Source organism: Oryx dammah, unplaced genomic scaffold, assembly GCF_014754425.2.
Source record: "Oryx dammah isolate SB20612 unplaced genomic scaffold, SCBI_Odam_1.1 HiC_scaffold_11056, whole genome shotgun sequence".
In the NCBI taxonomy this organism is placed as follows: Eukaryota; Metazoa; Chordata; class Mammalia; order Artiodactyla; family Bovidae; genus Oryx; species Oryx dammah.
In genome coordinates, this window is record NW_024080450.1 from 1,251,851 (window position 1) to 1,272,325 (window position 20,475).

General features: G+C 45.9%; 2 protein-coding genes across 3 annotated transcripts in view; one reads left to right on the forward strand and one right to left on the reverse strand.

Annotated features, from left to right (window-relative positions):
- Positions 1 to 4,277: 4,277 nt before the first annotated feature.
- Positions 4,278 to 15,115, reverse strand: LOC120860322 (bis(5'-nucleosyl)-tetraphosphatase [asymmetrical]). The gene is made up of 3 exons (XM_040236120.1): positions 15,002 to 15,115; positions 6,992 to 7,125; positions 4,278 to 4,871 (listed from the first exon to the last, which is right to left on the reverse strand). The coding sequence occupies exons 2-3, from the start codon at positions 7,116 to 7,118 to the stop codon at positions 4,555 to 4,557; spliced, it is 444 nt and encodes a 147-aa protein (XP_040092054.1). The 5' UTR covers positions 7,119 to 7,125; positions 15,002 to 15,115; the 3' UTR covers positions 4,278 to 4,554.
- A 204-nt stretch (positions 15,116 to 15,319) lies between these two features.
- LOC120860304 (kinesin-like protein KIF24) overlaps positions 15,320 to 20,475 on the forward strand; it is a 65,075-nt gene continuing 59,919 nt past the window's right edge. Inside the window, exon 1 of one of the 2 annotated variants that reach the window (XM_040236084.1) lies at positions 15,320 to 15,499. The gene's annotated coding sequence lies outside the window, so the exon portion shown is untranslated. The remainder of the gene's footprint in view (positions 15,500 to 20,475) is intronic. The other variant, XM_040236085.1, reaches the window with a different exon arrangement.

Consider the following 20,475-nt stretch of genomic DNA (forward strand, 5'->3'; position numbering starts at 1 on the left):
TGTCTTTCTGCACATCGGGGTGGGAGGGAGGGCTAGCCCCCCTCCATGGAGCTTCCAGCAGCCTTGTTATGGCCAGTTTCCCACTGGTCTTTTCTGTACCACTGAGGGTGGGGGTGGGGAGGCTGGTATGCAGGAACGGAGAGCTCCCTTCTCCAGGAGTAATAGAGGGGAGCTTGAGTGGACACTGCAGAATATCTGGGACTGGGGACTAACACTCCCGTTCTGTGACCGTGTGCAGCCTTAGAGTCTGCCCCAGTTTCCCTTCCAGCACTATATGAGTCGGCTGAACTCTGGGCAAGTCCTTTCTCAAGACCAAGATTTGAATTTTCTGGGAGGATCTTTGCTCTGTTCTCCCAGATTTGGGCAAAGGATCCCTCACCCTGGTTGGCTACAGAGCAAGTAAGTCTTCTTTTTTTGGTTCCCCTCACCAGGAATTCTGGTTCCTTTTCTCAAATCCAGGGCAGTATTAACTTCTCCATCTCCTGGCCACTACCCCATGTCAGATCTTATCAGTTCTAGCCTGGACCATTGCAGTGGATTCCTAACTCTGTCCACTCTTGAACCCTTAAATTCAATCAGTATAGCAGGCAGCCAAGGAAATCTTTCTGAAATTCAATCAGGTCATTTAGGAAAAAATTCAAGCTCTGATGTTCAAGACCTCTAAGATCTAAATTCTTCTCACACTTCTGTTTTGCTCACACACACATGCTTATGAGCATATTTTGAAAATCATTTGAAGAGATACTCCCTTCTGTTCTGGGAACAGCTGCACAGCCCAACCCTATGAGAGGAGGCCTGCCCAGACCAGCCTTGAAGAAGACTGCAGCAGCAACTGGGTGATTTCCTTTCCTGCCATTGTCCGACTCAGTGGGACTTCTGCTGACGCCCTCCCCTCTTTGGTACACACCCCAGCTCCCAAGGAACAACGTGGTTTTTATCTTCAGGCTAGCTATTTTATTTCATCATGCCCAAGGATCTTTCCAGCAGCTTGAGGGGAGGAGAGAATTTCTTTTTTTCAAAGTACTTTACCATTTTAATGGACTATAGGGGAAAAGAGAAACTGAAATTTTTGTTAAAATGAGGCATCAGTAACATTATATTAACTTCAGGTATTCAATGTAATGATTCATTATTTGTATATATTGCTAAATGAGCACCACAGTAAGTCCAGTTAACAGCTGTCATCAGTTACAAAAAAAATTTTTTCTTGTAATGAGACCATTCAAGATCCACTCTCCTACCTGCATTCAATACATTACAAGATCCACTCTCCTACCTACATTCAATACAATACAGTATTAACTATAGTCACGACCATGCTGTTCATTACAGCCCAAAGACTGTATTTATTTATTTTATAACTGAAAATGTGTACCTTTTCACCCCCTCACCAATTAGGAGAGAGGAGAATTCTTGGCCTTATGAGGTTAAGCCCTGAGTCTGAGGGTGGGGTTGGGGGAGTGGGGAAAGCTGAAGAGGAAGAGGCTCAGTCCCTGGGCGGTGAGGGGGGGGGTCCCAGTCTGAAGAACAGGAAGAGATTGTGCCTCAGTACTCAATATCCTAGTGCTGTCTTTCCTCTCCATAGCCCCTTTCCCCTCCTCAGGGGGTCCTGTTGAGAGCTTCCTATTACATAATCTGAGGTGGAGGCAGGGTAGGAGGGGAAGGAAGCGAAGGGGGAGGGTTAGAAGGAACGTGGAGAGCAAGCTTCGCTGGACTCTGTAGCACAGCCCAGCGAAGGGGGGCAGCAGTGAGGTTGGCACCGCCCTCTAGAGCTTAAGGGACCCGCTGGATCACTCAGGGAGCAGTCAGCCTCTGCTTCTCACAAGTGGGGGCCCGACTTGGGGTCCCACACCAGCACCAGTATTTCAATTTAAATTATACAATTAAAATCACCCCTATAGCTTCATGCCTTTAGGTCTTCAATTCAGCAAACAACTGCTTACTGTGGGGGTGTAAGATACTGCTTCTGAGAGTCAAGAGGGCATTTTGGTTTTCCAGAGCCTCTATCAAAGGCCCCCAAGAGGGGGCAACTTAGGACGATCCTCGTGGGGATTAATTTACTAGACGCTTCTTCACCCCGGGATGGGCTTCCCTGGTGGCTCAGAGGTTAAAGAATCTGCCTTCGATGCAGGAGACCTGGGTTCAATCCCTGGGTCAGGAACCCCTGGAGAAGGGAATAGTAAACCACGCCAGTATTCTTGCCTGGAGAATTCCACGGACAGAGAAGCCTGGTGAGCTCTAACCCATGGGGTTGCAAAGAGTCAGACACGACTGAAGACTTAACATTTCACCCTGGGGTGGTGCAGGTGGTAGTTGGGAAAACCAGTGCAACTCCAAGAGAAGCCTCTTTGGGTGTAGGTGGGGACAGAACCGTGTTTACAGAATGAGTCGTTGTCAGGGAAAGCTCCCAGGAGGAGATGCTCTGGAACCTGGTGGGAGGGCCTGAGACTGAAGGGGAAATTGCAGTCTTAGTCCCATGACCCTTGAACAAGCCCAGGCAGCCAAAAGCAAAGTGGTGATGACAACAAAGCCCACTCACCTGTTAGATCCCAGTCTCAGCTCTGCTCTCACCCTCCCTCATCCACTGCCCATTAACATCCCCTAGTCACACCTGTCAATTCTTCCCACAAAGCAAGCAGCTGAGTGCAATTTATCCACCCCCTTCTCCAAAAGTACCTGTTTTAATGGAAAACTCTGTAAGGCCTAGAAGAATGACTCCAAAGCTACACAAGATATTCTAAAATAAAAGTCCCCTCGGGCACCTAATTCTCAAGGACCTCACATATAGACAATTGCCAGGGCCATCTACCTCCTTAAGCCTTAATATTCCTAGCTTAAAAAAAAACGAGCAGCAGAATCAGGTCATTTTCCAGGTCCCTTCGAACTCTGATGTACAAGCGTTGAGCATTTTGAGATTCCACAGACTCCCTCAGACTCCCATGCTGAGAGCACAGGGCTGGCCAGCCCTCATTAAGAGGCAGCCAGTCTGTGGTTTGGCACCACTGCCCAGCAGGCATTTATTAAATCAGTAGGATGTGGTCCCTGCTGGCCTGGAAAGAGAACACTAAGCTCCAAAAACTTCCTGCAGCAGGCCTCCTTCAGGGAGTGCCGCTCAGAGGGGTGAGGAACAAAACCATTCAGGCCCCTGGCAGGGCTCCAAGATCCTGTTCACTAGTACTTCTGCCCTGTCTGCACGGAGAATCGGTGACTGAAAACATCTGGAAGCCTGTCAGAGACCCGGGCGACTTCTCTATTTTGTCTGGGGGTGCCTGTTCTTGACCCTGGTAATCCAGGTTGACCTTTGCCAATGCCCCTTCCCAGCCAATCTTCCGCACTTCATTGGGCAACAACCCTCAAATGAAATCCACATGAACCCAGCTGCTAACAGCTCCTGGAAGGGCTATAGGATCTAACACCTTCCCTGCGTTCCGTGAGCCTAGTAGCAAGGGAAAAGAGGGCCAGGGCCTAACTCTTGCGCCTCTGGATCTTCCAACAGAATTGTGGAGAAAGGGAGTAGGTAGGAAGAGAGGAACAGGAATGAGCAAGGCCTGCTAAAGGTGAAGACCGCAGTAGGCGAGGATGGCACAGGGGAGTGACAGGGCTGCAGGTGGCCCAGCAGAGGCCCCAGGCTCATGCCTGCTCCTCACCAGTGACCTCAGTCACACTGACACCACGCTGACTGTGGGAGTCAGGACTGGGCTGGGAGGCTGGAGTGTGTGTGTCATTGACCTGGCGGCCCAGGGCTCCCTGATCCTCCTGTCCCTGTTGTGACTGGGGATCTGTTCCAATGTTCTCTGGGTCTCTATTTTAGGAAATACTTACTGAGCACCTGCAACATGTGTCCCTGGTGCCAGGAAAAGATACATTAGTGAGTACAATCGTACTCCATTATCTGCGGAGAACTGGGGGACCCACTATGGTTACCAAACTCTGCAGATGTTCGAGTCCCACTGTGGGTCCTCAGCATCTGTGGATATGGCGGGTAGACCCAATTCCTATGCTCCAGTCCCACTCACTTGTATGTCCATTCTGATAAAAGCCACAACATCTCAGGCACGTCGGTGGGGTGCGGTAAGAGTGCTTGGAGGTTCAGGGACAGAAGAGCTACCCTGGTCATGTTGGGTCTCCCTGATTCTGACTCCCTCCCTCAGCTTCTCTGGGGTACAGTGGTTGGACCCAAGGTTCCCTCCGGCTAAGGTTGGAGCTCTGATCCACTCTAGTTTTCTCCACTGCCCCTCCACGCCCAGGGCAAGAGTCCATGAAATAAATACAGCAGGTTAGAGGGAAAGAGAAGCTGCTTGAAGTTTATTCATAAAGTATAAGGAGGCACTCACTGGACCTTGGCTTTTTTTTTTTAACTCCTCCTTTCCCTTCTTTTCCACCTAGCAGAGATTCTTGCTTGCTCTCCTCTGAGAGTCCTCAGCTGATTTTACTAGCCTCTCTGCTCTCTGCTATAATGAGCCAAAGACCAAGGAAGTGAAATGAAGTGAAGGCAGTTCATCTCAGAAGGCCCTGAAGGATCCTACTGAGGCAAAAGGCCCGACTCTGGTCAGTTCAGGTCGCTGTGGAGCAGAGAAACTGGTGTCCTTCTTGGAGTGCCGCCTTCATCTCCTCAAACTGAGCCAACTGGCAGGCATCCTCCAGCTCCAGCCAGCGGTAGGCCTGGTGCTCGTGGGAGAGGCGGACCTCCACATCACAGTCCTTTACCTCCGCCAGCCAGTAGATGACGATTTTAGGCTTCTCTCTGGCCACGTAACTGAGCTCCCTTCTGAAGCCCTCAATGATGGTCAGCTGGCCTGCTTCTATGCCTGCTTCTTCCTGGGTCTCCCGAAGGGCTGTTTCCAAGTCACTTTCTCCTGGTTCCACATGGCCTGGTGAGGAAAAAAAGAAGAGGAAGCGAATATAATCGTCGACAAAGCTAGATTTTCCAGGTCAGATGATTTAAAGCTGGGGTCTCTGGTGACTTTTCTAGGTGTTGCTAGGCTTTGGCAATATCCTAAACTGGCAGGGAAAAGGGTACAGGGCAGGTAGGGTATGGCTCTGTGGTGTCTGGGCAAGCCCCTTCCCGACCCCATCTTCCCTACAGAGAGTGAAACAAACCACATATTTGGCAAGTCTGGTCTAGAATGCTGCTCCTCGATGTGGAAATCGGCCTCCCCCAGACCTCTGCTCTATTTTTCTCTGGAGCTCTCTTCATCCCATGTTCTCAGGGAGACCCTTCCCTGGGAGACCTTAACGTGACTTTCCCAAGGAAGGGTGGTCCTTTCTTGCCAGGTGGGAGCTGGCTGAAGAGGGAGTTCTTCGCTTATAGCCCACAGTGAGGACTTAACATCGTATACAGTTGGTGCCTGAAGTCCCAGGGCCAACAGTCAGGCTCTAAACCCTATACCAAGGCATCGGCAGCTGTTTCCAAGTAGCTATCAAGGCTCTTCCAAATTGTTTTCATCTTTCTGAGTAAGGCCAGATTCTAGTTTCATAGGGAAAGTCCTGATGGGAACTTAGACTAAGGACAAGCCGAGAGCCAGTTCTAAGAAAATTTGTTGGCAAGGCCCAAACTCAAGCAGACAACTGCCAAGAAACTGTTGTAAGAGAACTTGAAGCTCTGCAGACTGGGAGCAGCCCTCGGCTTTGCCTCCAGGCCCTCCCTGCAAATTCTCAGCTTGCCCAAAGGGGCCAAGAAGGCCTGGGAGGGGTCTGGCAGCCTCGATCAACACATGGTTTCAACAAGTTGCTGGGGGCCTCCTGGTTCGGGAGCTCCTGGGAAGCAGGAATTCTTAGCTGTTCTCTTCTTAGCTCAAAGACAGGGCTACATCCTAGTCTCCTCCTTCCCAGGGGTCCCCAGAGCAGCGCCCCAGTCAGCTGCTGCTGCATAGCTCCCACAGAAAGCGTCCAGGAGTCTGGACTTAAAATTCCATTTCTGTCCATGGCTGCTGGGGGATTTTCTCTGGAAGCACCTCACATAGCCGTGGACACAAAGCCAGGCAGGTACTGCATCAGGGGAGGCAGGTGGGAGGGATGCTGGAGGGCAGAGAGGTGACGCTGATTCGGGATGCCTGACCTTCCCTCAGAACTGTGTGCAAACCTCTGAGCACACCCCACGCAACAGCATCTATTTAGCATTCTGGCCATCAGTGCTAAGACTGTAACTTCTCCCTCGCCTAAGGCAGGGAAAATTCAGAGATTTCCTTTGAAATCTTTCATCAAGAGGCACCATGCAGTGTGACTCAGATGATCAGGAGGCAAGTGTGAATATTCCTATTCATAGTATTGGTGACACCTCTTTTTTTTTTTTCCACTTTGTTTCTCCTCAGTGGAACTCAAAAGTGCCAATTGTTTTTCCTGTTCCCACTTCCTTGTTCTCCAGCCCTAAGATGTTAGTCGCTCAGTCGCATCCGACTCTTTATGACCCCATGGACTGACTACAGCCCGCCAGGCTTCTCTGTCTATGGAATTCTCCAGGCAAGAATACTAGAGTGGGTAGTCATTCCCTTCTCCAGGGGATTTTCCCAACCCAGGGTTCGAACCCAGGTCTCTCAAACCGCAGGCAGATTCTTTACCATCTGAGCTATCACAGAAGCCCTCCTCCAACCCTGGAGAAGCCTTGTTCACCTCCCCCCCACCCCACTTTCCCTTAAAGTCTCTGCTCCCTTCTGTCTGGGGGCTGTTCACTTTTAACCTGTAGCCCAGTAATGACCTGGCCCCAGGGTCCCCAGCTGCCAGCCCAGTGCCTCTTCTTCCCCACCATTCACTGGAGAGGCTGACGCTCTGGTGACCGATACAAGAAAACCTGGTATTCAGCCACAGAGTTCTATTTCAGTTCTTCTCTGGCCTGGCATGTAGACCTTGTATGCAGAAAGGGCCAAGAGTTTCTGCCCACATACCCACCTCCTGCTATACAATCACTGGGAAGCAAGTGTTGTAGGGTGCCTGGCAGCATGGATTTCTGAACAGCACTTGGCATTTCCCCACAGCCCACCCCCTGGCCTCCCACCTTTGGGAGGAGTCCAGTGATGAATGCCATCTGATGCCTGTAGCAGTAGAAACTCAATGGCAGTGCTGTCCACCTTGGGGATGAGGCGTCTTCGGAAGATGATCAAGCCACATGCTCTCAGGGCCATGGTCTATCTGAAGGCGTAACAAAACATGTGCCAAGTTACACAAAACAGGAACATTCATACTGAGGAGGCTGGAGTGGGGCAGCACTCTGGTGCTGGGGAGTCACACAGACCAGCTAACAGTGACCTCGTCACCTAAATGCTGAGGACCAATGCGGGGAAGCCAGGAGTCAGAGACAGGCCTTTGTGTCTAACTGCAGGCCCCGGCCTCTAGCTGGTAGTGTGGGTCTGTCCCAACTCTTCCGGGTCTCCCTGCCGGAGCAGGGCCCATGTGTGTATGTAGAGATGGGAGATCCTCAGGTGCAAACTCAGCAAAACTGGAGAGATGCTGGGAATGGGAGAGATGCAGTACAATGTCATCATCAAATCCACAATCCCATTTCCCTCAGCCTCCAGCTTGAGACTCTGGAGCAAAGAGACCCCAAAGTATGGTTTCTTTGTATTTTTTAACTTCTATAGTTTATTTATTTTGGGGTATAGTTGATTTACAAGGTTGGTTAGTTTCTGTGTACAGCAGAATGAATCATTATACATATATCTACTCCATTTTAGATTCTTTCCCATATAGGCCATCACAGAGTATTGATTAGCGTTCTCTGGGAAACAATGTGGTTTCTGAGGGCTTAGAAGGGTCACTTAGGAATGGTGGCTTAGTGTTCTAAACATTTATTTGTTACTGATTTTTTTCAGTCTTTTATGTTTTGGAATGTGATACATTCACATGGTCCAAAATCCAAAATATAAAGGAGCACCCATGGTAGAAAGTCTCCTTCCCATCCCATCAGAAGCGAACCAGCAGAGTGGTCAAGAGTATGAACCTGGAGCCTGGGTTCAAGTTCGAGCTCTGCCACTCATTCACCATGTGATGAGCTCCTAAGGCTCAGTTTCCTCAGCTGTAAGACGGGATAATGATAGCTCTGCTATAAAGGGTTGCTGTGAGGATTACATGACTTGACTTTGTCAAATGGTTTAGAACAGTGCCTGCTGATTAATAAGCACTCAGTAGACTTCAATATGCACAGAAAAATGTCTGGAAGAGGATACACATCATTAATACTGTTTTCTTGAGGATGAGATTATGGGGAAACTTTCATTTTCTGCTCCATATATATCTGTATTATTTGGAAATTTACAGAGAACATTAACTTTATAATCAGCCATACAATAACAACAGACTTTTTTAGTCTTCTTTCCACTGCAGGAAAAAATGTCAACAAGAAAAGACAGGAGGGACTTCCCTGGTGGTCCAGCCTTTAAGACTCTGAGATTCCACTGCAGGGGGTGTGGAACTAAGATCCTGCATGCCATGCGTGCAGCCAAACACACACATACACACCAAAAAACAAAAAACCTGGAAGATCTTTTCAGTAAGGCTAAGGAAAAACTTGTGGCGTTTGTTCATGCAGCAAATATTTATGGAGCACCTACTATGTACCAAGTACTGTGCTTGGCCTTTGCCCTCACATGAATATAGAATATAGTTTATAGTCTAGTAGGAGAGGAAGACTTTAAACAAATAGTTAAGCAAATTTAAAAACATTTGTCAAAAAGGTTTGTGTTCCAAAGGGAAAATGTATGATTGGAAACTTGGAGGGATCAAGGTATGCTTCTTACACTTGATCTTAGCCAAAAGGCCGAGAAGCAATAAGGAATGCTTCCTGAAAGAAAGGTATTTGAGCAGAGAAGTAAAGGATGCATAAAAGGTAAACTGACAAAGGGAAAGAGGAAAGTGTGTTCCAGGTGGAGGGAACGGCATGGACAAAGGTTCCCAGGTGAGAGGGCAGAACTGAAAGAAAACCAGGGGTCTAAAGTGCAGTTGAGGTCTGAGAGACTGGCCCAGGCAGGGAGAGGCCCAAGCTGCAGGGCCTCATCTGCAGGATTCCAGGGCCAGAGAAGAAGCTGGTGCTCCTGGGTGGCACAACTGACGCTGAGAGGAGTGGCTGGAATAGGAGTTGATGATCTCCATGGCCCCCTTGATGCTGCTCAATCAAGATGAGCTTCCCTGGCGGTCCAGTGGTTAAGAATCTGCCTTCCAATGCAGGGTTCAATCCCTGGTTGGGGAACTAAGATCCCATGTGCCATGGGGGAACCAAGTCCATGTGCCACGACCACCAGGCCTGAGCTCTGTGGAGTCTGTGCCCCTCAACAAGGGAACCCCTGCACCACAATGAAGACCCAGTGCAGCCAAAATAAACAAGAATTAAAATGTGTTTTTTAAAAAATGAGGTAGAGACAAATGTGCTGCTTGTAAAAAGATTTTCAGACACACTAAGTGGAAAAAGATTGGCTCATAACAGTATGTAAAGTGTGGATCCTTCTGAGTTTAAAATTCATACATAAACCGGTATCAGGGCTTTTGTTAAATGTGGTGTTCTGTTCCCTGGTCTCCCAGGGAATAAATACATGCTGAAGACTTTATTCTGGAAGCCAGAAAGAACCCTGTCACCAAAGAACTAGTGAAGAAAGATTTCAAATTACTGGCTACAGGTTTAGGTAAGAACAGGTACCTGATCCCAGGCCTTCCTATCGTGATGCTCAGAAAGCATCAGCAAGTTACAGGTGTAGGGTACCTTGCCCCTGCTTTGAGTCGAGTCCCATGAGATGGATGTTGGGACAAGCTTAGGCATCCAAGGCTAGAGGGCACAGTGCCCTGCCTAGGACAGGAAGCCCCTGGGCATTCTTTCACACCACTGCTGTCACCAACACGGCATGAGGAAACAAAGATGCCTCCATGGGGGCCAAGAGAAACAAGCCTGCGGTGGCCATGTGGCACCACTGGGGAGAGGGCAGCAGGCCAGTACTGTCCTATGGGGAGGAGGCTTAGGTTAGTGATAAGGGTGCACCCTAGCAAAACTGTATCTCAGTGGATATCTGTATTCAGCGGTGACCACAGCTAACAGCCAGACCAGAAGAGCTAGGATCAAGAGCCAGGATCAGACAGATGTTCACTTTCTACCTGTGCTCTGTACCCAGAGAGGACAGAAAGGCAGAATTCCTGCTCACCCTCCAATCATGGCTTGAGCCAGCTGAACTCTACAGTTTCTCCTTCCTTCCCCATCCATGCAACCATCTCCTTATCCTTTCAGCAACAACTCAGATGTCACCTCTTCTGTGAAGCCTTCTGGCTTCTAATCCCTCCATCTTCTTGGCCTTTAACATGGCCTGAATAATCTACTACTGTCATGTTTGATAAGAGAAACAGAATACTATAAGAATTCAGGGTAGGGAATAGACCTTGTCCAATCAGGAAGTTGATGGAGAAACCCATGTACCTCTGTCACCTCTGCATCTGGTGTTAGGCCTGAAATCTCTGTAAGCTGGTGATGCCAGCAGTTGGAAAGGAAAGCTGACTGTGAAGGGGAAGACAATAAGGAAAACTGGAACCTGTGAGAACAAATTGACTTCTGTCCACTGTCTCCAAGCTCATTGACTTGGATGACTTGCAGGAGAAGCTGGCGCCTTTGCCACAGAGCTGAGCATACAGCCAACCCAGGACTCAGAACAGCTGAAGGAGGCGATGCAGCAGGAGTTGGGGAGCTGCGGGCCTGGGTGCTGTCCTGCACCCTAAAGTGAGCCAGCAGACCAGAGTGTCCAGAGGTATGTCCTGCAACCATGCCCAGGATCCTGCTCTGTCCTTCACAGTGGACTGGCTGCTACTTCACTTCAGCCTTCCAAATCTTGCACAAAATTCTCCTGAGGTCAGCCCTAACCTGGAACTATCCAGGAAGGGACCCCTGGGAAACTCAGTTCCAGCTTAGCTACAAAGCCATCACAAGCATGCACACCTAGTATGGTAAATCTCTGTACCTCTGGCAGGTAAGAGCCAGACTGTGAGCTATCTCCTGGGACCCAGCACAGCAGCTCTCAACAGATGTTCATTGACTCAACAGAACTGTCTCCCCACCTCCCACTCAAACAAATGCTCAGGTTATATTCTGGGACTTTGGGAAATAGCCCAGTGTTTTCCTGAAGAGTGCCATTTACATAAAAGTCAATGGAGCTATTGTTGGAGGTTTTCTGTTTTTCTGGAGACCATGGAGCTGAAACTATCCTGGGGTTTTAAAGTATTCAGATTTCTTTCTTCCTCTCTCTCTCTCACAGATACACATATACACACTCACTCTGGCACACAAACTCTGAGTGGATTGAAACCTCAGGGGGTTAAAGAACACACCATCTAATATGCAAATATGCCTGCAGCCAGATTGCGGAGGTGAGAACTCCAGGCTGACAGCAGGCAATTCACACTTCAGCAAAGTGGCAAAGTGCCTTAGGTGGTTTAAAAAAACCTGAACAACCACCCCCCCTCAATGTCATCAGAAGGTTCCAGAAGCTAAGGAAAAGTGCTCTTGGCTTTCTCTGTAGATACAATTCCCTCACTGCCTAGGAGGTTGAGGACTTAGGTGCCAAAAAATAATTCACAGATAAATGTCTATACTGATGTGTTGTGGTCCAATATTTTCATCAAATTAATCAGAGTGCTATTGCAAGCACAGCTCAACCACAGGAGCCGTCACAAATGTACCTTTAAAAAGAGCTCTCCAAATCCTCCTGCAACCTGTTCCTCCTAGTCTAAAATCCCTCTAGCAGAAACGGTATTTCATCCCACCATGTTATCAATTAAGAATCTACCCCATGCAAAGTTTTTTATCTTTTATAATGCTCAAGACAACTCTTCACAATAAGCATTGTTACCACCAGTTGAAGATAAGGAAATTCAGATTCAAAATGTTTAAAATACTTGCCCAAACACATAACTGGTCTGTGAATGCTGAGATTTGAATCTAAGTAAAAGTGAAAAGTGAAAGTATTAGTCACTCAGTGGTATCTGACTCTTTGCAACCCCATGGACTGTAGCCCTCCACGCTCCTCTGTCCACAGAATTCTCCAGGCAAGAATACTGGAGTGGGTACCCATTCCCTTCTCCAGGGGATCTTCCCAACTCAGGGATCTAACTTGGGTTTTTTGCATTGCAGGCAGAATCTTGACCATCAGAGATACCAGGGAAACCAAGTCTAACTTCAAAGTTTGTATTTTTTCCATTATACAACTTTGCTTACCGCGAAAGAGCAGGGCTTAGGGCACAAGTGGCCCTGAGAGAGGACACGAAAATGATTTATTAAATCGCTTCCAGTCCCCAAATTCCCACACTTTGATCTACATTCATATGGAGGATTTTAAAGATGTCTAACTGAAATCCTATTCACAGACGTTTTAGTTAGAGGCTGACATAGATGAAGATCCTGTTGCCCAGAGACAACCCTGAAGGGGTATAGTCTGATGCCCTTAAACTTTGTCTCTCTGATAAAGGTTTCTATGCCTCTGCTTTTTTTTTTTTTCCTTTCTTTTCTGGGAAGCTGGAGCCCATAACCACACGTTCAAAACCACACCCAGTGTAGCCTGAGGGTTCTCAAGCACCAAGTACTGGGGACACGCTTGATGCCAGCCTTGGACAAGTACACAAGTAACTAACTTGGGGCACTAGAGTCCAGGAAATTTGCCCAGGCCACTCCACTATGAGGAGGAAGGTCAGCTCTGCCTACCTACAAGCAGCTAGCTATGTGACTGCTCAGCTTCTCTTCACATCCCACATCATAATGGTCTCTTTTCCAATTCTCCTAGTCCCTTCTTCCCTTTCAAAGAAGTGAACAGAAATAAGGCTCCCATCCTTGAATAAAGCAACATCAACAAAAAGATAAAACTAAAAAAGAAAAGAAAAAGCCAACTACCATAAACTGATGAGACAAAGAAAATGTTCCCTCAACCTCACCTTTACCTGGACATCTGCCACTGTTTCAGAGACTAAGCAGCTGAGTCATCTTGCTATCTTTGCTGTTTGGCTGAGGGAGGAAATGGGAGATTTCACCTGTAATGACATGAATACTGGCTTCAAGGATGAAGTCAAAGTCAGACAAGGTTGGGACAAAAATCATTTCTGGTGAAGGAGAACTGTTAAGTGGCCTGTTAGTGCCATCTGCTGTACAATTCTGGAAAGCAAACATGGGGAATTCTAATACTAGAGCCTGAAATGATTTATTCTCTCATCTAATGTCCGTTGAGTGTGTTCCATTCGACAAGCAGTGTGACAGGACTGAAGAATAGACAGGAAGCTGAATACTAGTGGAAGTGGAAGATATTTAAACAGACAAGTCACCAGATGTGTTTTGTGCATCACAAAGGTATGTGTGAGATGTAAAGACGGCAAAGAAGGAATGATTATCTTTAGGTCAAGGGGTACTCCGTAAGAGTTTTAAAGGATGACTAGGAGTTTGCTTGCTTGCTAAGTCACTTCAGTCGTGTCTGACTCTTTGTGACCCCATGGGCTGTAGCTCTCCAGGCTCCTCTGTCCATGAGATTCTCCAGGCAAGAATACTGGAGTGGATTGTTATTTCCTCCTCCAGGGGATCTTCCCAGTCTAGGGCTTGAACCCCCTTCTCTTAGTCTCCTGCATTGGCAGGAGGGTTCTTTACCACCAGCATCACCTGGGAGGCTTCCCTAGCAGCTCAGACGGTAAAGACTGCCAGTATTCCAAGTATTTTCATCTTTTCTCAATCAAAAACAGAACGAACAACACAGAAAAGCATGGCTGGCTTTGCAGTGAGAAAGACTTAGCTCCCTAATTCAACAGCATGTTATTTTGAGCAACACACTTCTCTAGGCCTCATTTTCCAAATAAGGAAATACCAACCTACTATTAACAGTTGTTGTAGAGTTTAAAATAAATAATGTATACGTAGGGTCTGACATATCAGAAGTACTAGATATATGTCATACTTAACCCCTGTATAAAACGTCATCAAAAAGCTTCTCTGTTATGTTTTAATGGCATGCTCTTAGCTTTCATTAAGTTGAATAAAAAAAAAGACTTTTCATATTTTCTGCAAAACTGTCAGTGAACACACTGTTCATCACACCATGTACATCCCTGACAGCCCCACAAGATGTTTTAATATAGCTACTAGGAAGAAATTTCACTCTTTTGAAGAATGGATTGTTTCCTTAATTATTAGTTATTTAACTGACAAGTTTTGAACTAAATTGGCCACTCAATTACAGTACATCTACTGGTTCCATTGGCTAATATATTTTCTTATTTCTAGTATGAGGATAATAGCTACCACTTTTGGAAGTTACTACTTGTCAGGCATTTTGCCAAGTGCTTTACCTTCATTATTTCACTTAATTTTCACAACAACCCCATGAGGCATTACTCCTCCATTTCAGAAGAGGAAAAAGAAAATTACAGCTCAGTGATGAGTCTGGGTAGGGACTCAAAAGCAGATCTGCCTATCCTGGACTCTACACCAGCTACATTTGGCTATTTGATTGCATTCAACTTATTTAATGTCATTCATTTATTTCCCCCCTTAAGAGATATAATAGATACATAAGGTCCAAACTAGGCCACAAGAAAAAAAGAAGTTTTTTAGGTAGTAGGACTCTCCTGTGACTTTCTTTACTTCTGTTTTAACTGTCACGATAGTATCCATTCAATAAAGGAAGTAATTTGTAAATATAAAACCTCTCTTGGAAAGTAGGCAGAGTTTAAATAGTAATAACAAAGTTAAAACTGAGGCCCAAGGAAGGCAAGGTATGGCGCTCGGATCGCTGGGCCCCACACCCGGTACTCTGGGTTTCCGACGACCTTCCCGATCACCACTCGTCGCGGGACAAACAAGGCTCGCGGGGCCCCCGGAGGGTCCCTCCCTTCTCTCTGCAGCGGCTGGAGTCTGGCCTGCTCGCGCCCCACAGCCAGCTGGAGAAGGGCAAGTCCACTCCTGACCCTACAGCTACCGGAGGTTGGTCAGCTGCAGACTCTCATTGCACCGAGACTCAGTTTCTCCACGGAGAACTAAACCCAGTAATCCCTCTGTAAGGCTACTCACCCCAAGTAGAAGGAGGCAAAAGGCGGACCTTGGGCGAGACTGGCAGTCCGTCGACCAATCCCAAGAGCTGGGTTGCGCTTTGGAAGACCAACAGCTCGGGGCGGAAGGATCCTGGACCCGCCTCAAAGGTGCGTTTCTCTCACTTAGAACATCGCGAGATTTTCATTACAGTGGAACGATTGGTTGAACGACGGAAATGGAGAGTTACGCCCACTGTTTCATCGGGTTTCTGATTGGCCTTCGAGAAGAGAAGGCGGTTCACGTCCACGAGTTCCCTCGATGCTCATTGGTGGACTGTGTGGGACAGCCGGAGCGCGGGCGTCGGCGCGGGCGTTCGAACCGGCGCTTGGCGGCGTTGCCATGGGGATGAGGCCTGGCCGCAGGCTCCAGCTTGTGAGCAGAGAGGGCTCCTGTCGCCCTCCTTGGGGCTCTCTCCTCTCAGCGTTATCTTCAGTCTTCAGACAAGGTTGACTGAGGAGGAATTTGGAAGCCTCGGAGGTGAGAAATGGCGGAAGAGAATCAAGGCGGGTTGGCCTGGTCGAGAGCCTTAGTGCCTGCCCTCGCCGGAGAGGGTGAGCAGGGCGCCCGCCGAGCGCGTGAAGAGGCGGGCAGTTGTAAAGGAAACCGGGAGTTGACCTCTCCTGGTCGGCCATTCACCCACTCGCCTACCCTTCTTCCCCACTTCTCCTGTGAAACCTTTTCTGAGTCTCGGAGTCTTGCTTTTGAACCCATAGCCCTGATTGGAACCTCTCTCAGAGCGCTTCTGTTCTGCTTTGGGTTATTTGTGTACTTCCGTGAACCCCGTTCTTGTCCCTTCTCTCATGTAATTCTGAAGTCTCTGAGGCAAGGCAAACATCTTACATATTTCACACATAGTAGATTTTTCAGGAAATATTTGTTGAGTTGAATTTAAGTCACCACAAATAGATTGGATTTCTCTCTATGCCCTGCCCTGTTTTTCCTCCCATACAGAGATTATTTTTTAATTTTTATAGAACTAGGAGGAGGGTGTTTCTAATCTCATAATGCACAAAGACCTGAAAGTTCACGGTTAATCTTTCCACTCTGTGAAATGGAGAACGTTTTGGTTGCTTACTGGAACTCTTCCTACCTCGTGGCTTTTAGTCTTGGTCTCCCAGTGTTTTTTATTGAACTTTGTGTTAGTGTTGCTTAAAACAAACCATTCTGTTGTTGCTGTATGCCAAGAGACATAATGTCAGTTTCTTAGTGACCCACAGCTATTGTCACATTTTCAGTGTGTTTTGGAAAACGTTTTATTTAAATCCTTTTCTCTTTTGTATTTGTATTCTGCTTTTAGTCTCCTTCAGCACATATAACAGCTGCTCTGGTAGCCTTTCCATTTATCAGGTGTCCCTGATAGAATTGCATTACCAAGACTGTTGTTTCATTTTTAACTCATAAGACTATATATGTTGCCATTATGCTTTGCTGATTCTTATATCAAAATCATAGCTCAATGCTGACTTTAATAAAAAGATTGAAAAAAGTTAGTTATAGCAGCTCTGTTCTTAATTACTTTCCTATGACAGTTCGAATAAAACCCTATAGCTAAGCCACAGACCTGTGACATGTAATGGAAACCCGACTGGGGATTCAGGGTTTGGTCTTGGTTCTAACTCACTCGCTATGGCTGGCTTTGCAGGTCATTTAGCTCTTTTAGATTTCTCTTTTTCCATCTGGAAAATCAAAAGGTTAAATTAAGATTAGAAGTCCTGTGGCTCGATTATCAATTTAGTCAAGCAGTTGTTGCCAGGTAGATATCACACACTCAGCCTTCCAAAGACCGTACAGCTGGAGGTAATAGCTACCATTATTGAGCATTTACCATGAGAAAAGCACTGTATCAAGGCCTTTATATAAATATTACATTTTTCTTAGCATACTACAGTAATGTACTACGCACATAATGTACTACCCACATACCACTTCGTTAAAAACTTCTGGTTTCTGTTGTAAATGAAAATCATTTTAACTATTCATAGTATGGCCTTGGGGCAAACTAGGGTATGGTTCTCTCATCTTCCAGTTGAGGAGAAACAGCAGTTTCTTTCTCTGGGCTCCAGTTTTGTTGTTTGTAAAGTGAGTCGAAATATTCTTCTCAGATCTGTTTACTTTAATTGATAAATTAATCCAGTTTCCTGCACTGGTTCAGCAAGCCTATTCATAATTTGTTCAGAGTAGGGCATCAACAGATATTGTTAAGTGAGTGATGGATTTCTACTTGTACTTTGTTGTAATCATTATATACTTCCCAAGATGATGTCTCAAGGACTTTGATGTTCATCATCCTATTAAACAAGAAGACTTTTCCATAAGCATAAACTAATAGGTACCATTCATATTGGAAAAATTCAGTTTTCCACCAGTATGTCTTTTTTCCTGTGTAGGGAAAAACCACGTGTCAGGGTTCCCCCTCCCCGCCAAAACAGTTCTCCATGACACCAGCTGGGTGTTCTACAATTTACCTCAATCCAGCACTGTTTACCTGGAGGTAGTGTCAGATCCTAGAGGTTAAGGGCTTAGTCCCCCAAGACTGCTCCCGTATCACTTCAGATACCAGTTACAAGTAGTAAGCCCTCAGATACCCACAACTTCTGTTAGATTTGACTATGAATTGGAGGTTCCCAAGCCCCCTCCTCAGGTTCAATTAATTTGCTGCAGCAGCTCCCAGAACTCAGAGAAACGCTGATGTTGACCAGTATATTAAAGGATATGATAAAGGATTCAGATAACAGTCAGATGAAGAGGTAGACAGGGGAGGTTTCAAGTGCAGGAGCTTCTGTGCCTGTGGATTTGGGATGTGCCACCCTCTCAGTATTGATGAATACGCCCACCCAAAAGCTTTCTGAACCCTGCACTTTTGGGATTTTCACGGAGGCTTCATCATACAGACATGATCAGTTATTAACTCCATTGCCAGCCCTTCTCCCATCTCTGGAGACTAGGAGCCTCCAGAGTGGCTGAAAATTTTAAGCTTCTCTTTGTGGTTTAGTCTTTCCATCCAGGAGCTGACCCAGAGTTGCCACTAAGAGATACTCCTAGTGCTGTTATCACATGGAAAATTACAAGGGTTTTAGGAGCTCTGTGCCAGGATCTCAAGGCAGAGACCAATGTATATCTTCTATTCTTAGTCTTTGTTTGTTTGTTTTTTTGAGTGCTTATGTTATTTGATTGCTTATTTAGCACTTTATTACATTATCCCAGTTAATCCTCACAAAAGCAAAAATCTCTTCCAAGTCACTATCATTTTTTGCCTTTTTAACAGTAGGTGACTAGATGAAAGGTTTTTATTACTGTAACCATAGCTTTGTCCATAGCAGTTCCTTTGTGTGATAGGAACTTCTTTCATTTTCTTGCTCAGAAGCAGTGAGTCAAGGCACTGCCAACTCTGCTATAGTTTTCCTAAGTAATCAAACTATGCCTGATATAAAAGTTTCTACTACCTGTGACTGCAAATGGTATCAAATGCTTTTTTATACTTTTAAAAATAGTGTAGGGATATTTATGCATTGAATAATTATTGAATGTTTATTATTCCCAGGACTCTTTAGGTTCTAGGGATAAAAAGATTAATAAGACACATTCCTTGACCACAAGATGATATTCTAGTGAAGAAAATAGACATACTCATAGATAATTATAACAGAATGTAGCTTCAATAATAGAAATATGCAAAAAGTATGATATGAACATAGAAGGGAAATCCAACCGCATCTGGGGAAACCAGAAAAAACTCATTTGTGTTTTAATCAGTGGGTAAGAGAAAGTTAAAATGAGGTTTGATGAGAGTCAGAGGAGGCCATTTAAGAGTACAGCGTGTATAAATGCAGAGATAACAGTCTAAGAAGTTGACTGAACTAAGGAGGGAGGTGGGGAGAGGAATGAGCTAGACTGTAGAGCTTTGTTGTTGTGTCTGACTCTTCCGCTGTCCCCTGGACTGCCATACACCAGGCTTCCCTGTCTTGTACTATTAGTTTGCTCAAACTCATGTCCATTGAGTCAGTGATGCCATCCCACCATTTCATCTTCTGTTGCCCCCTTCTTCTTCTGCCCTCAATCTTTCCCAGCATGAGAAGCTTTGTAGGACATGCTAAGGAACTTGGATTTTGGCCTTTAGATAGGATGCCACTGAAAGGTTTTAAATAAGGGAGCAGCATGGTCATAACTGTGCTTTCAGAATAACGATCTGGTTCTCTAGTGCAGTCGATGGCTTGGAGGGGGCAAAACTGGAGATGAGGACAGCAATTAAGAGGCACGTGATGATCTAGGTGAACCACCATCTGAGGCTGAACCATTTCTGTGGTAGTAGGAATGAGGATATCTAAGGGGAGATGTGACAGATACTTGGGAGATTAAATTGACTGGACCTGTTGATTAGGTTTGGGATTAAAGGGGAAGGAGTCTAAAGATGCTTCCCTGTTTAGCTCTGAGTGTCTAGATAAGTGGTATTTTTTCACTTACCTCACCCCAGCCCCCACTTCTCCAAGGCACAGAGAAATGGAGGAACAGATCTTGTGGGGAGTTAATGAGTTTAGTTATTGACTGATAGTTTGGATGTTCACTCCTGAGGACATTTCGATGGTGATACCTGCATATTTTTGCTGCAGGTTGGAGGCAAAGATACTATAAGATGGTTAGTTTTATTGTGAGGTGAGATAAAGTTACACTGAGATTCTGAAAGTAGCTGGTTAATAATATTGCACGATATCCAGGCCAAAACGACTAGTAGAGATTTCACAAGCAATGGGGAGTAGTAGTGTGTCTATTACAGTCTTTTAAGTTACCTGCTTATGTTGAGATTTGATTGGTTAGAACTAGTGGTATAGAATTGTGTAGCCAACATGCAGATATCTGATTGCTGTCAAAACAAATTCATATAGCTGTTTTTAATAAATTTATGGATTGGTTTCATTTATATAAAGCGAGGTGATGATAATTGCCATCTCTCACAAAAAGTCTTGGAAGATTAATCAGGTAGCATAATTAATTCAGTTCAGTTCAATTGCTCAGTTATGTCCGACTCTTTTGAGACCCCATGGACTACAGCACGCCAGGCCTCCCTGTCCATCACCAACTCCCGGAGTTTACTCAGACTTATGTCCATTGAGTCAGTGATGCCATCCAGCCATCTCATCCTGTTGTCCCCTTCTCCTCCCGCCTTAGTCTTTCCCAGCATCAGATCCCAGTGAATGGAATTGTTTTAGTTGTTCTTTGTTTTCTCAGCATCATTCCTTTAGAAATAATTTCTGGTGCCATTGTGGTAACAGTTCCCAAGAGAGTATAACCCTGAGTAAAAGAATCTCTTATCATCTTAGTAATTTATAAAAACTGTAATAGTTACTTTTCCTACAACAATATCGTTATCGAAAACCACGACTATATATTATATAAAGTTATGTGATAATACAAATATAACTATGTTGTAATAGCTATTAACCATGTGAGATGTATTT